Raw genomic sequence first — 18,512 nt, forward strand, 5'->3', positions numbered from 1 at the left:
ACCAAAATACGGCTGCAAAAATGCCATATGTGAATATTCTCCAAAGTTTTTAACTTTTTTTTTTTTAAATTTACTTAATGCAAATCTGTTGCCAGCTTTTACAATAGAATATACAGTGGGTACGGAAAGTATTCAGACCCTTTTAAATTTTTCACTCTGTTTCATTGCAGCCATTTGGTAAATTCAAAAAAGTTATTTTTTTCTCATTAATCTACACTCTGCACCCCATCTTGCCAGAAAAAAACCCTAGAAATATATACATTTTTGCAAATTTTATTAAACAAGATAAACTAATAGCACATGATCAAAAGTATTCAGACCCTTTCCTCAGACACTCATATTTAAGTCACATGCTGTCCATTTCCTTGTGATCCTCCTTGAGATGGTTCTACTCCTTCATTGGAGTCCAGCTGCGTTTAATTAAACTTATAGGACTTGATTGGGATAGGAACACACCTGTCTATATAAGACCTCACAGATCACAGTGCATGTCACACCAAATGAGAATCATGAGGTCAAAGCAACTGCCCAAGGAGCTCAGAGACAGAATTGTGGCAAGGCACAGATCTGACCAAGGTTACAAAGGAATTTCTGCAGTACGCAAGGTTCCTAAGAGCAGAGTGGCCTCCATAGTCCTTCCATAGAAAAAGTTTGGGACCGCCACAACTCTTCCTAGACCTGGCCGTCCAGCCAAACTGAGCAATCGTGGGAGAAGAGTCATGGTGAGAGAGGGGTAAAGAAGAACCCCAAGATCATTGTTGCTGAGCTCCAAAGATGCAGTAGGGAGATGGGAGAAAGTTCCAAAAAGTGAACTATCACTGCAGCCCTCCACCAGTCAAGCCTTTATGGCAGAGGGGCCTGATGGTAGACTCTCCTCAGTGCAAGACATATGAAAGCCCGCATAGAGTTTGCAAAAAAAACACATGAAGGACTCCAAGACTATGAGAAATAAGATTCTCTGGTCTGATGAGATGAAGATAGAACTTTTTGGTGATAATTCTAAGCGGGATGTGTGGAGAAAACAAGGCACTGCTCATCACCTGCCCAATACAATCCCAACAGTGAAGCATGGTGGTGGCAGCATCATGCTATGGGGGTGTTTTTCAGCTGCAAGGGCAGGACGACTGGTTGCAATTGAAGGAAAGATGAATGCGGCCAAGTACAGAGATATCCTGGAAGAAAACCTCTTCCAGAGTGCTCTGGACCTCAGACTTGGCCGAAGGTTCACCTTCCAACAAGACAATGATCCTAAACACACAGCTAAAATAACAAAGGAGGGGCTTCAGAACAACTCTGTGACCATTCTTGACTGGCCCAGCCAGGGCCCTGATCTAAACCCAATTGAGCATCTCTGGAGAGACCTGAAAATGGCTGTCCACCAACATTCACCATCCAACCTGACGGAACTGGAGAGAAACTGCAAGGAAGAATGGCAGAGGATCCCCAAATCCAGGGGTGAAAAAAATTGTTGCATCATTCCCAAGAAGCCTCATGGCTGTACCAGCTCAAAAGGGCGCTCCTACTCAATACTGAGCAAAGGGTCTGAATACTTATGACTATGTGATATTTCAGTTTTTCTTGTTTAATAACTTTGCAAAAATTTCTACATTTGTTTTTTTCTGTCAAGATGGGGTACAGAGTGTACATTACTGAGAAAAAAAATGAACTTTTTTAAATTTACCAAATGGCTGCAATGAAACAAAGAGTGAAATATTTAAAGGGGTCTGAAAACTTTCCATACCTACTGTACAGATATTACACAGATCGCTTATACCTGATGAGGCCGATGTACTTGGCTTTGAGAATCCATTCTAAAATGATTGTACTGTATAGTCCATTTTGACAGTTTAATCCTAGTTTGATTTACAGCTCTTACCCACGAGCAGTTCTGGGTGCGTATTTCTAATCTTAATTTGTAATGCTAAGAAGGCGGAATGAGCAAAGAAACTAACGCCATTGCGACTAGTCCCTGCGCTCATTAGCATATCATAAAGGATCTTTAGAAATACTTTTTCTTAAGATCTCTTTATCTATGCTATTAGATGCTGGGACAGTTAGGCAGGGATTAGCAATATGTACCCAGAACTGCTCTTGGTCCTCACTGCATATTGCACCTGACAGGTTCCCTTTAAATGTCCATCCTCCCTGCTGCTTCTCAGTACAAGCTGCAGCTACCAGTCAGGATGGGTAAGCAAATATTGAATACGCCTGGACTAACAGGCTCTCTGACTGTTTAACTGGGCTCATAAAATGCTTATTTGAATATCCGGATTATACAGCCATTTTAAACATGGATTTTCAAAGTAAATCCATAAGTCTCATCAAGTCCAGAGATGTATCTATATGGAGTAGTAAGATGTCAGCAACCGAGAGAAAGGACACTGAGGAACTGCAAATCATGCTATGTTGGCAGAAACTTAAGGGCCCGTTACACGCTACGATATATCTAACGATATGTCGTCGGGGTCACGTCGTTAGTGACGCACATCCGGCATCGTTTGACATATCGTAGCATGTGACAGCTACGAGCGACTGTGAACGAGCAAAAATACTCTCCTTATCGTTGCTCGTTCACACGTCGCTCATTTTAAAAAAAAAAATCGAACGTCCTTCTGCACGCCGGTTGATCATTGTTCCCGAGGCAGTACACATCACACCGTGTGACACCCCAGGAACGATGAACTACAGCTTACCTGCGTCCCGCCGGCAATGCGGAAGGAAGGAGGTGGGCGGAATGTTATGTCCCGCTCATCTCCGCTTCTATTGGGCGGCCGCTGTGTGACGTCGCTGTGATGCCGAACGTTCCTTCCCCTTCAGGAGGGGGATGTTCGCCGCCCACAGTAAGGTCGTTCGGGAGGTAAGTACGTGTGACAGGGGGTTACCGACTTTGTGCGACACGGGCAACAAATTGCCCGTAACGCACAAACAATAAATCGACGCATGTAACGGACCCTTTAGTTTTAGACTTTAAAAAAAATTATACAGGCATTCTGACATGGATTTCCACATTAAGTACACCAGCTTCACCAGGTCTAAAAGATCTATTTAATAATGTATGAAGTTTGTATTGTAAACTCTGCTGACACATTCACTTTAGATGTAGTTAGCTACAAATCGTAAAAATGTTGGGGCGGTTTGGCTTCTACAGCCTCGGTGTATCACAGTGCATAGCAGATTTCTGAATTAACAACGAACCTCGCCAGTAACTTTTCATTTTTTTGAAATTCCAACTTTATGCCGTTGTTTTTATATTACCTTCATATCATCCAGATTAGAAGGTAGCGGTCCTGCCTTTTTAAATGGGATGCTGTTCTGCCTGTTGGTGGTATTTATGGCAGAGGAAGCGCTGGTATTTACATTGCTGGTTATGGAGTTCCCATTGTTAGCTTTGTCATTTAAAGTCCTAGAGAAAAAAGAGAACATTCATTACGGTGAGACTGCGCGCCTCACACTCACTTTCATACGGCTATGTAACAGAAGAGCGAGTTTTCTGAAACTGGTTATATGTGTTCTGTGGCTTTAGTAAAGATGTACTCGAATTGAATGTGTTCACAAGACCATGGAAACTCTTGCATTGACAAGTGTGTATGTATAAAGCATAGAGGAATATATTAAAAGGCACAATATTGTGTGATACCGGAGCTGCTCCTTGGTGCTCCCCCTCTCTTCTGGGACGTTGCATTATAAATCAGGGGGCATGGCCTGCTCCATGCTTTTGGTAACAGCTAGCCTCCTGTTAATAGCTGCTTCTGTTCTGTCCGAGAGCATGGGGCATGGCGGGGGTGTGGGCTACTCCATACTGTTGGTAACAGGTAGCCCCCTGATGATAGCTGCTTCTGTTCTGTCCAAGAGCAGGGGGCATGGCCATGCCTGCTTTTCTTGGACTGCAGGGAAGAGCAGCTAGTACCAGGGCGCTGCCTGTTACCAACAACATGGACAGAATAGAAACTATTATCAGGGGGCTGGCTGTTACCAACAACATGAAGCCGGCCATGCCACCTTATGTGTGATGTAATGTCCCAGAAGAGAGGGGGAGCACCAAGGAGCACCTCCAGCGTCACACAATAACAGGTGTGCATCTCGTCTTTATAGTTTATGAAGGCAGGGACAGTAGAAGAATTTTTTGTTATCTCCCCAAAGTACCCCTTTAATATATTCTTCTCTAAGAGTTAATCACAAGCTCAATGGTAACACAGGTGTTGGGGTTATGGTACAATCAATACGGAGACTTATGAGCAATTGCAATATTTATCTTTGACATAAAAAGTTGCAGGGAAGCTATTCAGATTGGTTACAACTGCATTTCTCCCAATAGGGAATAACTGAGATTACACTCCAGCTGTAAAATTGCCATGACTTGGGGGCAATATTCCATTTAAGCCCTCATTAATACATTTTTGTAGGAAAAGCATATAGCTGAGAAAAAAAAGACGTGTGGGAATGTTTTTTCTTTTTTTAATCATTTAAGCCCTAGTCATAAAGTTATAGTATAATGAATGAATCACGTCCCCTTAGCAGGGAATGATCTATGTACACAGACTTTTGCATTACCCTGTATCATTAGTAAACAATAGGAAAGTTCCCTGATGTTGCCGTGTATCTACCACTCCACCACCCACCAAAATCAACCTCAATGCTGGTATAACAGGAAACTACCTCTGGGCTAGCACCGTAATAAACGGCATTTGCAGGGGCCGGAGATAGAGCCCATTATCAAAATATTCAAAGATCCAGAAAATCTCAATCCTGTGACTCTCGGCTGCTGTTTTACCATGTTAATGTCAAGTTCCTGCAACTACAGAGTGTAGACATGGGAATCTTTTAAATGTTGAGAAAATACCAAACGAGCTGAAATTCAGATAGGGGTGCCAGGATTGTGTTATCGTCCGGTGTGACCACATACTTGAGCGGTGCTGGTAGGATGGTCTGGTAGTTGTAGTGTTGCTGTTGCTGGCTCAGGATCTGTAGCTGAAGGAAGAGCTGCTGTTGCTGCAGGAGACGCGCGTAGTTAGAATCCATCTCGGGCTCCAACTTCTCTCCTTTCTGGTCTGGTGGAATATATTGGTGATATTTCAGCTTCTTCACCCGTGGTTTGGGCTCTTTTGACTTCTTACTGCGTGGCTTGTCATTTGCATTCTTTGGTTGACTTTGCTGTTTTGAAAACCATAGTACGTTACTATTACAGATAGTACATCGCGTACCTAAGCATATCAGCTCGAGGCAAGAAATTACTTTCTGACTTCGGTTAACCCCCAATTAAGAGAAAGAACCATTTACACATAAAAATGCGTGGGTCACAGTTATGGAAACAATGTTACCTGAACGGAGCCTAAAATGTTCAGCCTGAACTTAGCCTATTAGTCACTTTTAATTTGGACCAATTAAAATGCAAACCAAGTACAATAGTCAAGGAAATCTTCATGGTTGTCATCTTTTTAATAAACCTATTTTGCTACAGGTCAAAACTTCACAGTCTTTATCTAAAGCTTCCAATAATATTAATGTGACTGTCCTATAAAAAATATTACTTATCTCTGTTCAATCAAACAAAATGTAAGTTTTGAATTGTAATCATTTGTAGAAAATGGTCCTGTATCTAAATGTTTCTGTTGCATACTTTAAAGCGAATTTGTCAGCAGGTTTTTGCTACCTTATCTGAGAGCAGCATAATGTAGTCAAAGGGATCCTGAATCCAACGATGTATCACTTAGATTACTGGCTGTAGCCATACTGACACAATCAGAATTTTTAGATTTAGTCGTGTAGCAGAGCTGATAATGCTGTCCCTGCCCACTGCAGGCTCTCTGTAGAGATTGTACATTAACAATAACAAAAAAGGACAGTTGCACTCTGAAATGCTAAAGCATCAAAACAGTGTAGGCTCCCAGTAATGAGATATGCCTTGACGTGGCTACTGAGCACATATTAAAATGGCCATTTTTGTATGCTAAATATCTCAGTTTTTCCTAGATTTCCTTAAGCAGTAATGCATATCTAGATTCTTTCATTCATTGCTCGCATGATCTAGAACTGTCTTTTTTATGTCATGTTCAGTTTTGCACCTGTTCAGACTGCATTTTGAGAGTGCAGTCAGCATTTTTTTGTCTAGATTATGGGGTCATGCCTTCTGACTGTGCACCCCTCCCCCATCTTCCACAAGTGATTTTATTCTTTAGTAGCAGGTTCCCACATGCCCATTCAAATTGAAGTTTGTAACCCAAAGAGAGGCTTCAGTTTAGTGTAGGTTCCCAGTATATGCCTTGACGTGGTTACTGGGCAGATATTAGAAAGGCCATTTTTGTAACTAAATATCTAAATTTTTCCTAATTTCCTTAAACAGTAATGCATATCTATATTCTTGCATTCATTATTTGCATGCTTTAGCTTTTCAGAGTGCAACTATCCTACTATATGTCAAGTTCAGTTTTGCTATTATTACAGGAAAGACGGGTATCATGCCACACTTCTCACCAAAAGTCCAGGAGGCAGATAGGTCTCAGCCCTCTTCCTCAGGACATATATCAATGACAGAATTATCCTGTCATTGATATATGTCCTGAGGAAGAGGTCTGAGTCCCTTGAAACGCGTTGACCTGTATCTTCTCCTGTTAAATAAAAGACATGGATTAACCCTATCTGCCTTCTAGACGTTTGGCAATAAGTGCGGCATGATACCTGTCTTTCCTGCATACTACTAATATCGAATTCTTCAGGGCTACAGCTGGTTCACCCTGACATTGTAGCCCCAGCAATGAGAAGTCCTGCTGCTTAAACAAACATAGCAAATAAACAACAAATTGGACCTTAACAAGAAAGGCATCCCTGACTTCTATGTCTTAACCCTTGCAGCATGCTGGCTTTAGCTTACATACTAAAAACCTGGTGTCAGATTCCCTCTAAGGTGTCCACTGCAGTTTTTTTTTATTAATTTCTTTTCAGAGGGTCCACCTAATGTGCCAGATGAAGGTGGTCACATGCTCAGTCTCATAGTTTGGACACAGGTGGCCAAGAGATTCCGGATACTGGGCCGGTAATGGCAAGCGCACATTAGGTGGACATTCTGAAAGGAAATGAAAGAAAACAGTAGGGGGCGCAACAAGTATGTAATAGTTATATCTAGATGCCGATATTTCAATAAAAAAAAAAATGTATATGTACTCTTGGAACAAACCCTTTAAAACAGATTAGCCCCAACCTACAAATAGCGGTTAACTTCACCAAACTCCTGAGCGGCTCCGCACTGTGTATCTGCTATTTAGACCATTTATACAGGACATTACATCTTTGACATTTTTATCTTAGTCATTGCTTTATTCCTATATAAATATTGCTTCTATCTGTGAAACAAAAAGCTGCTGGCATGTCTATTCTCCACAAACTACATTAGAGCTGGAGAAAGCTGCAGGAGCGGCTGAATGCCATCCTTGAACTCAGCCACAAACAATGAGCTGGAGTCTATTCATATGTGTGGAAGAAGCACCCCATGAAGGATGCCAGGGACGCCCATTTCCATTATTGGTCAGATTTTAGAAAAGCAGCGACTTTGCTTTCAGTGTAGTGCCATGGTAACGTGTTCTGCTATTCTCCGTTATATATATGAACTTGTCAGATTTCATTAAAACAAGTGAAAAATAAAGCTGAGAAAAAGGTTAAGGTAGAATGTCAACTTTTACACCTTAAAGGGGTATTTCCATCTAAAAGCGCTGTACTGCTGGCTCGGATCTGCTTGTGCATGGGCAAAAGGGGATGATAGAACCGCTCTTCTTTCTGCTTAGGCATTAATAGCATATCCTGAGACAGAAATAATCCTTTAATACCGTTAATTAGCAAAATCACACTTGTTTTGTGTAGGAAGGTAACTGCTATATCATAAAAATGGCTGCTTTTTTGTTACACGGATGAAAACCAGTACTAGAATGTGGATAGTGAGCATGTGCATTAGAAAACTCAGCCCATCTTCTCTTCATGCGTATGAAGATGTGATTGTAGTGGACATTCTGATATAATACTGAAGATGCCAAGGGTGCTGAGGTAAGAAGAAGCTGCTCACACTGCAGTCCACCTGGTTGATCTAATAGTGGAGATGCCACAGGTGATGAGGTAAGAAGAGGCTGCTCGCACTGCTGTCCACCCTGTCTATCTGATCTTATACCGGAAATAACAGAAGGGCTGAGGTAAGAAGAGGCTGCTCACACTGCTGTCCACTAAGTCTATCTGATCTAATACTGGATATCATAGTGGTGCTGAGGTAAGAAAAGGCTACTCACACTGCAGTCCACCCTGTATCTGCTCTAATACTGGAGATACCAAAAGTGCTGAGGTAAGGAGATGCTGCTCACACTGCTGTCCACCTTGTCTATCTGATCTAACACTGGATATCACAGTGATGCTGAGGTGAGTAGAGGCTGCTCACACTGCTTTACCTGTCTATTTGATCTAACACTGGAGGTATCTTGAGTGCTAAGGTAAGAAGAGACTGCTCACACTGCTGTCCACCCTGCGGTTCTGAATACTAAGCAGCTTCTGAAAATTGGAAATAACCTATACCAGGCACTGTAAAGACATCACAGGGTCACAGCAGAGATTCTACTACACAAGCTAACAGGCATTTGTCCTGCTATCATGCTAGGACAGGATTCTGCCAGTGTAACAAGAAGGCGGCCATTTTGAAGTACGAAATTAATTACCACCCTAAACAAAATGAATACAATTACCTAACTGAAGGTATTTAGGAATTTACTTACAATAGCATTTTGTGTATATTGTTTTTTTATTCTCATACAACCTATTTAAAATTTTTGCAGTTGATTATTTTGTTAACTTACACAAATGATAGTTTCCTGAAAGATCTTTTTCACATGTGAAAGATGTTTCATCCTTACATAATGAATGTTACTTCCGCAATAAATTGTCCACTATCAAACCATTGTAATCAACATATAAGTCCGCCTAAACAACTGTTACTGCCGTAATCAATTGCATAATCAATTAAAATGTAAACGTCTGCATCAGTGAAAACAGATGAAACAAACGTCCATAGAATGGTGGTACAACCATAAGCCTACTTTTAGATAAGGCGCATGGCCAGCATCGCTCTATATTATGATAATTACCTTAACCAGTGTTGGCCCAGGTTTCAAGATCACACTTGGTGCAGGGGATCGTGCAGGGGATCGTGTAGAGAATTCAACAGCAGGAACAGGCTTGAAAAACTCTGGCAGAGGCGAACTTAAAGCTTGGCACTGAGGAGTGGTAAAAAAACCAAACAGGTTTATTATTTTGATGCCTGTTCTAGATTTCTATTCCAGATAAGTCTACATATCTAGCCACCAAAGAAATATATGGACCCAATGCCCAGTGATAGTCAAAGGGTGACGTGCATTACTGTTTCCATACACGATTCTCGTGTTTTCCTGACTGGGACGTAGAAGACAAAGCTTTATGACACTGTGAATGATACTATTGGCAGGATAGGTTTGTAGCATCCTAATTAAACCATACTGCAGCCTTGTAAATGCGAAGCTGACATTTGTCACATGCAAGTATTACTAATTGTTCCTTTTTTTCGTGTAGGACGCTCTTCCCACTCAGTTTTCATATGAACTAAGCCAAAGCCATAATGAAGGAAAGGCACAGATGAAAAGCACATGAAGACATTTTCTTTAACTTTTCATAAGCCTTTTACTTCGCTATGATGCAAGTGACATATGAATTACATTATAGTGTATTGTGGCTCATTAGCAAGCAATTCATTATAAAATAAAAACCAGAAAACATTAGTAGAGTCCTGAGGCAGTCATATGTGCGACTCCCTGTAACCCCTTCACCGCCACCATCTGTACACATAAATCCAAATTGCGGCTGCATAGTACCGCGATCCGTGGGTACTTCTATGTCTTGATATGTAGGGTATAGAAAATGGTGAGACCTCCAGAGGCGTGCGCGAGAGGCTCAGTGCACCCGAGGCGTGCGCGAGAGGCTCCGTGCACCCGAGGCGTGCCCCAGAGGCTCCGTGCACCCGAGGCGTGCCCCAGAGGCTCCGTGCACCCGAGGCGTGCCCCAGAGGCTCAGTGCACCCGAGGCGTGCCCCAGAGGCTCAGTGCACCCGAGGCGTGCCCCAGAGGCTCAGTGCACCCGAGGCGTGCCCCAGAGGCTCAGTGCACCCGAGGCGTGCCCCAGAGGCTCAGTGCACCCGAGGCGTGCCCCAGAGGCTCAGTGCACCCGAGGCGTGCCCCAGAGGCTCAGTGCACCCGAGGCGTGCCCCAGAGGCTCAGTGCACCCGAGGCGTGCCCCAGAGGCTCAGTGCACCCGAGGCGTGCCCCAGAGGCTCAGTGCACCCGAGGCGTGCCCCAGAGGCTCAGTGCACCCGAGGCGTGCCCCAGAGGCTCAGTGCACCCGAGGCGTGCCCCAGAGGCTCAGCGCACCCGAGGCGTGCCCCAGAGGCTCAGTGCACCCGAGGCGTTCCCCAGAGGCTCAGCGCACCCGAGGCGTGCCAGAGAGGCTCAGCGCACCCGAGGCGAGCCCCAGAGGCTCAGCGCACCCGAGGCGAGCCCCAGAGGCTCAGCGCACCCGAGGCGTGCCCCAGAGGCTCAGCGAACCCGAGGTGTGCTCCAGAGGCTCAGTGCACCCGAGGCATGCCCCAGAGGCTCAGTGCACCCGAGGCGTGCCCCAGAGGCTCAGTGCACCCGAGGCGTGCCCGAGAGGCTCAGTGCACCCGAGGCGTGCCCCAGAGGCTCAGTGCACCCGAGGCGTGCCCCAGAGGCTCAGTGCACCCGAGGCGTGCCCGAGAGGCTCAGTGCACCCGAGGCGTGCCCGAGAGGCTCAGTGCACCCGAGGCGTGCCCGAGAGGCTCAGTGCACCCGAGGCGTGCCCGAGAGGCTCAGTGCACCCGAGGCGTGCCCGAGAGGCTCAGTGCACCCGAGGCGTGCCCGAGAGGCTCAGTGCACCCGAGGCGTGCCCGAGAGGCTCAGTGCACCCGAGGCGTGCCCGAGAGGCTCAGTGTACCCGAGGCGTGCCCGAGAGGTTCAGCGCACCCGAGGCGTGCCCGAGAGGCTCAGCGCACCCGAGGCGTGCCCGAGAGGCTCAGCGCACCCGAGGCGTTCCCCAGAGGCTCAGCGCACCCGAGGCGTGCCCCAGAGGCTCAGCGCACCCGAGGCGTGCCCCAGAGGCTCAGCGCACCCGAGGTGTGCCCCAGAGGCTCAGCGCACCTGAGGCATGCCTGAGAGGCTCAGCGCACCCGAGGCGAGCCCCAGAGGCTCAGCGCACCCGACGCGTGCTTCAGAGGCTCAGTGCATCCGAGGAGTGCCCGAGAGGCTCAGTGCATCCGAGGAGTGCCCGAAAAGCTCAGTGCACCCGAGGCGTACCTGAGAAATTTAGCGCACCGTTTTGTCACAGTGTTGGACTTGCTCTCGCCTCCCTCACTGGTGATTGACAGCACTGGCTTTCTATGATGACGCCTGGACATGAGCAGTGAACTACAGAAAATAGGACTTGATCTGATCTCAGCAGTACATATTCAATGGGACTGCGTGGTTCTGCTCTATCCAATGCAGTCGCCATCGTAGCTAATAACAGCTGATCATAGGAGTATGGGGTGGTGGACCTCTACCGATCTGATACTAAAGACTTGTAATAAGGATAGGTCATCAATATTATACGCCATGTCAACCTCTTTAACAATGAAAGTGCAAACTGTGCTGATCTGCAGGGTGACGCAGCATTATAAGCTGCAATGTGTGAATGCAGCCTAACCATATATTTAGCCATTTTTTACATTAATTTTTATGCAGAATGCCTATACAAACCATATACAGAGAATGATAATAAACAGAAGACAGGCACAGTTGTGTAACATGAAGCTCATGGGCCTCAGTGTAATAGCTCCAACGGGGCCCACAGTTACAGTACTGCAAGTCTTTAATAGCATTGATCTTTTAATATAGGCTTCAGGGACTTTTTGCGTCCTCTAGGCTCCAAGGCCCAGGTGTGGTAACAGCCCCTGCACTTAATGTAGTTTTGCCCCTGGACAGGCACAGAAAAACTCTGACGAATAAACTAGGCACAACAACTTGCATAGCCATTAATTAACACCAAATCTTTGGATATTTCTGCATTAATCCTTTGTACACTATAAAGGACTCTGACTCAGGGTTGTCAGTCCAGAGCTTAAAGCTTGAAAGCTCTCACTTGGAAGCACTAGGGGGTCCGAATTCTGTAGGGATGAGCTCTTCTGCCGGACTGGCTCAGGGCCACTTTCTTTGTCGAAAGGAAAGTTTTAATATCTGCCAGACGTTGCAGAACTAAAAGGAGGTCCTGCCCGGCACGTGTGCTGCGGTGAGCTACATTCCTAGGTATCCATTCTTCAACTGACAAAGGGATAATCATGGCAGCAGCCTGAAATATATTCTGACTAATTTCAGAGTAGAAAAGCTGCTTAGAGTCAAGCATTGGTAATTTCCCGTGCCAGTGTGACTTCTAATATCCTAAATATACCTTTACTAAATTGCTCGGGGAATGAGAAAAAGAATTTCGAAGTTTTACGAGAATGCCCATCAGAATCATACAACAAGCGGCATATGCTACAAACTTGTGGTGAACCCAACTATAAAGTATTGTGCTATTAATGTATGCAAGCTTAGAGGATTTGTGCATTGTGTGCGCAGCGCTAATCAGGGCTGGTGTGCAATATACAGAGTATGAGACAGTTAATGTTTACTACGTGTAATGCTTTTTAAGAAGAAATCCAATAATGTTATTTATCGTAACCGCAACTATACTTTATTTCCAATTAGGTAACTTCCTCTAATTTCCACTTCAGCCTTTCTTTTATGTACTGGGCACACTAAAAAAAACATTATAGCTGCCCATTTCCACTAATCTCGTTAATCCAGATGAATCAGGAGTTGGAATGCTTGGAAACTGAATATTACACAATAAATGTTTCCAGTGCTAAGAAATTAGACCGAAGAGAAAGCATGGAAGCGGAACTGGGAAGTCTGGCCAGCAATGTACTGTACCGTTATGAGACACTTTCCCGACTTTCCACATTAAAGGTATTAGAGCAGACGGTCTATACAGACAATTGTGTCTGGCCTGCCCCGCACCCCTAGATAACTGACTAAAGGCCACATCTCACTAAGCGACATCGCTGCTGAGTCACGTTTTTTGTGACGCAACAGCGATGTTGCTAGCGATGTTGCTGTGTGTGACATCCAGCAACGACCTGGCCCCTGCTGTGAGGTCGCCGGTCGTTGCTGAATGTCCTGGACCATTTTTTGGTCGTTGCTCTCCCGCTGTGAAGCACACATCGCTGTGTTTGACAGCGGGAGCCAACGACCTGAATGTGCAGGGAGCCGGCTTCTGGCAGCCTGCGGTAAGCTGGTAACCAAGGTACATATCGGGTATCCAAGCAAGGCGCTTTGCTTAGTAACCCGATGTGTACCATGGTTACGTGTGCAGGGAGCCGGCTTTTGGCAGCTGCGGATGCTGGTAACCAAGTTACATATCAGGTATCCAAGCAAAGCGCTTTACTTAGTAATCCAATGTGTACCATGGTTACGAAGCACAGCGTCGTTACACGGTTCGCTGGTGGCTGATCTCTGAGGAGATCTGCCTGATTGACAGCTCACCAGCGACCATGTAGCGACGCACCAACGATCTCTGCCAGGTCAGATCGGTGGTGGGATCGCTGGAGCATCGCTTAATGTGACGGTACCCTAACAGTAGTGAAAACCAATCTTTCTTGGGATCTATTAAGAAACAAAGTTATTACAAATTACAAGTACCTGGGGATGGCTAGGCATTGGTTAAAGTTTTTCGGTTGGGAGAGCATACATTTTAAAGGGAACCAACAAGCAGGGTTTTCATATATAAAGTAAAGCCAGTGCTATACTGGTGCTAGGATGCGGAATGTAAGCATAGCTTTTACATTGAGATTGGATGTTTTATTTCAGAAATACAGTGGGGGGGGGGGGGGAGTATTTAGTCAGTCACCAATTGTGGAAGTTCTCCCACTTAAAAACATGAGAGGCCTGTAATTGACATCATAGGTAGACCACAACTAGGAGAGACAAAATGAGAAAACAAATCCAGAAAATCACCTGGTCTGATTTGGCAAGAATTTTTTTGCAAATTATGGTGGAAAATAAACATTTAGTCACCTAAAAACATGCAAGATGTCTGGCTCTCACAGACCTGTAACTTCTTCTATAAGAGGCTCCTCTGTTCTCATTACCTTTAGTAATGGCTAATATTTGGACTTGTTATCAGTATAAAAGACACCTGTCCACAACCTCAAACAGTCACACTCCAAATTTCACTATGGTGAAGACCAAAGAGCTGTCAAAGGACACTAGAAACAAATTTCTAGGCCTGCACTAGGCTGGGAAGACTGAATCTGCAACAGGCAAGCAGCTTGGTGTGATGAAATCCACTGTGGGAGAAATAATAAGAAAATGGAAGACGCAAGATCTCACCCCGTAGAGTCAAAATGATCACAAGAATGGTGAGCAAAAATCCCAGAACCACACTGGGGGACCTAGTGAATGACCTGCATAGAGCTGGGACAACCATAACAAAGGCTACCATCAGTAACACACTACGCTGCTAGGGACTCAGATCCTGCAGTGCCAGATGTGTTCCCCTGCTTAAGCCAGTACATGTCCTGGCCCATCTGAAGGTTGCTAGAGAGCAACTGGATTATCCAGAAGAGTATTGGGAGAATGTCATATGGTCTGATGAAATCAAAGTAGAACTGTTTGGTAGAAACACAACTCGTCGTGTTTGGAGGAGACAGAATGCTGAGTTGCAGGCAAAGAACATCATACCTACCGTGAAGCATGCAGGTGGCAACATCAGGCTTCGTGGCTGTTTCTCTGCAAAGGGACCAGGACAACTGATCCATGTACATGAAAGAATGAATGGGATCATGTGTCGTGAGAGTTTGAGTGCAAACCTCCTTCCATGAGCAAGGGCAATGAAGATGAAACATGCATGGGTGGTAATGATCCCAAGCACACAGCCATTGCAATGAAAGAGTGGCTTCGTAAGAAGCATACGAAGGTCCTGGAGTGGCCTAGCCAGTCTCCAGATTTCAACCCCATAAAAAACCTTTGGAGGGAGTTGAACTTCCATGTTGCCCAGCGACAGGCCCAAAATGTCACTGCTCTAGAGGAGATCTGCATTGAGGAATGGGCCAACATACCACCAACAGTGTGTGCCAACCTTGTGAAATCTTTCAGAAAACGTTTGACCTTTATCATTGCCAATAAAGGATATATAACAAAATATTGAGATGGATGGAGATATTGGTTTTCTCCACCTTCTCTCCCGAGAAAATGAGATCACACTCTGATCATACTCTGATCAGAGAGCAATTTGCATAATCAGCCCAATTCTCCCAGGTGAGAGAATACACGTTCGCCTCCACCTACCCGAAAAATTATAAATTAATATGCTAAAAAGAGTCCTAAGGTTTATCAGGTCTTTTAAAGAGCCTATGTCAGCCGATTCATGCTGCCTGAGCCATGGGCAGGAGGAATTGGAGACCGGTTCTGTTATTGCACCAGAGAATGATTCACTATGAAAGGCAGCAGGATTTCTGACAACGTATACTGTGGGGCACAGGTGAGTATAAAGTTCCTGATCTCTGTGTGCTACCACGGATAGTACACGGAGAAAACGTAGGCCAAAATCACGGCACACGGATGCTCAACGTACTGTCAACATGCGTTTTTATCATGGACGTGTGAAGGAGCCTTACTGCTTCTTGCAGGATATGATCATTACTCTAGGGGTATGCTCTGTCTGAGGTCTAATTGTTCATCAATGCATTGGCACCATACATTTCTTAGAAGTGTTCAACAGACAAATCTCAATGTCTCAACCTCCGCCGATATCTCAAGCCTATTAATTTAGGATTCATCTCAAGCCTATTAATTTAGGACCCAGAGACTGTTTGTGTGTGAATGTGGGGTCAGTGCCATTTTCGGTGAGGTAAGAGACCGCAGTGAATTGTTCTCGACATAAATGAGATGGTTTATTTTCACAGAAATTCCAAGCGAGACATTCTTTATGACTGACACATCTAAACATAACACATAATGCCGCTAATTAATCCCTTGGAGAACATTACAATTTATGAATTCTAAAGACACCGAGGCCTGCTGAAGGCTCCCTTGCCGAATAGGTCTTATCCACAAATGATGCTGTGTGTGTTTATTGTTCTAATTAAAATGTGATCGGAGCAATTACCATGACTCAATATTACTGGCAGATGGCAAGTTTTTTGTAGGGCATGAAAAGCATCGAGTCCATCACTCCATCCAGAATACGGAGATCCAAATGCTAAGTTAATACAGGTGTGGGCGGAATTAATTCTCCTCAGCTTTTTTTACAATAATGACTGTAGGTTTTCACTTTCATCTTTAAATGCTTCACATTAGGAAGTAAAGTGGAGGCACATCTGGTAATGCGGCACCTATCCTACTCAAAAGCCATATGGACAGAAGAATCGGTATTTACTTCCTTTTGTCAGGTCATGGAATTAAAGGGGTATTCCCATCTCAGAGATCCTTGTAATAATAATAATAATAGTATTAGCAAATACCTCCAATTAGAAATGTAGTATAGTTCTTCTGATTCACTATGTCACTACTTCATGTGCAGAACAAAAACCAGGATAATTGTGGTATACTCCATACTGCTGTACAAAGAAATACTCCAAAAAATAAAAGCAATGTGGATGGTTTATTCTACGTGTTTCGAAGAGATATCACCTCTTCTTCCTCAGGAAAAGCAATAAAGACTTGGTCCACACCAGCATTTGTTTCCATTTTATTACTGATCACTTTTATTATTACTGATTATTATTATTTTAAATACAAAAATAAGGGATGGAGTGAAGCTCAACTCTCAGACCTACTGCCAGTTTCTGGAAGACAACTTCTTCAAGCAGTGGTACAGGAAGAAGTCGGTATCGTTCAAGAAAAACATGATTTTCATGCAGGACAATGCTCCATCACATGCATCCAACTACTCCACAGTGTGGCTGGCCAGTAAAGGTCTAAAAGATGAAAAATAATGACATGGCCCCCTTGTTCACCTGATCTGGACCCCATAGAGAACCTGTGGTCCCTCATAAAATGTGAGATCTACAGGGAGGGAAAACAGTGTCTGGGAGGTTGTGGTGGCTGCTGCACACAATGTTAATCATAAATAGATCAAGCAACTGACAGAATCTATGGATGGTAGGCTGTTGAGTGTCATCATAAAGAAAGAGGGCTATATTGGTCACTAATTTTTTGGGGTTTTGTTTCTGCATGTCAGAAATGTTTATTTCTACATTTTGTGCAGTTATGTTGGTTTACCTAGTGAAAATAAACAAGTGAGATGGGAATATATTTGGTTTTTATTAAGTTGCCTAATAATTCTGCACAGTAATAGTTACCTGCACAAACAGATATCCTCCTAAGAAAGAGAAAATCTAAAAAAAAAAACCCCACTCCAACTTCCAAAAATATTAAGCTTTGATATTTGAGTCTTTTGGTTTGATTGAGAACATAGTTGTTGACCAATAATAAAAAAAATCCTCTAAAATACAACTTGCCTAATAATTCTGCACCCGGTGTAGATAATGTTGGTCTATGAGACTAAGTTTGGGTCACGAAACCCGTGGTCAATGTGGACATTGTGAACCATATACGGCCTATGAAACTTACCCGGCTTTATTAATTTAAAAAAAAAAAACCCAAAACCATAGATTTCGATATGAAGAAAAAGAAAAGTTCTAGTTTTGTTTTTTTAAGCGAGCTCTGCTATTTTTTATTAAAACTAAACTGAAAAAGGGCACAGAGCTGAATTGCCACAAATAAATGAGGTGACAAATTCAATAAATCAATGAGCGGATGAACTGATCGGATTTAATTTTCTGCTTCTGAAATGGAAGAGAAAACCTCAATGTAAAACTGTAGTGTGCAATCAGCCTAAGGGCCAAGCCTATCATGCATGTGTATGGGAGAAATAATGGTCAGTCGAACAAGCGGGAAGGGATTGGTATGAATCTCCCGTAAGGGGAACCTGTCACCAGATTTGGGGCCTATAAGCTGCGGCCACCACCAGTGGACGCTTATATACAGCATTCTAACATACAGTATATATTATCCCAGGCAACATACAAACATATGTGTACAACATAAAAAACACTTTATAATACTCACCTAAACCGGTCGCTGCGGTGGATGTGGCTCAGATGGGCATCTTCGTTCTCCGGTGCTGGCACAGCCTCTTTCGGCCATCTTTGTCGCCGCCTCTGTCGTCCTTCTGAAACCTCGGTGCATGACGCATCCGACGTCATCCACACTCGCTGACATTCAGGTCCTGAGCAGGCGCACTTTGATCTGCTCTGAGCAGGGCAGATCAAAGTATTGTAGTGCGCATGTGCAGGACTGGCGAGTGTGTATGACGTAGACGCATCATGCACACAGGCTTCAGGAGGACGAAGATGGCCGAAAGAG

General features: G+C 44.3%; 1 protein-coding gene across 4 annotated transcripts in view; it reads right to left on the reverse strand.

Moving 5' to 3' along the window:
* The window catches only part of MRTFB (myocardin related transcription factor B), a 406,942-nt gene that overhangs the window by 52,092 nt on the left and 336,338 nt on the right, over positions 1-18,512 (reverse strand). For all 4 annotated transcript variants that reach the window (XM_075317934.1, XM_075317938.1, XM_075317936.1 and 1 more), the window contains 3 exons: positions 9,114-9,242; positions 4,904-5,151; positions 3,256-3,403 (listed from right to left, as the gene is read on the reverse strand). In XM_075317934.1, coding sequence (XP_075174049.1) covers positions 3,256-3,403; positions 4,904-5,151; positions 9,114-9,242 — 525 coding nt within the window. The remainder of the gene's footprint in view (positions 1-3,255; positions 3,404-4,903; positions 5,152-9,113; positions 9,243-18,512) is intronic.

This window comes from Anomaloglossus baeobatrachus, chromosome 7 (assembly GCF_048569485.1).
Source record: "Anomaloglossus baeobatrachus isolate aAnoBae1 chromosome 7, aAnoBae1.hap1, whole genome shotgun sequence".
Classification (NCBI taxonomy): Eukaryota; Metazoa; Chordata; class Amphibia; order Anura; family Aromobatidae; genus Anomaloglossus; species Anomaloglossus baeobatrachus.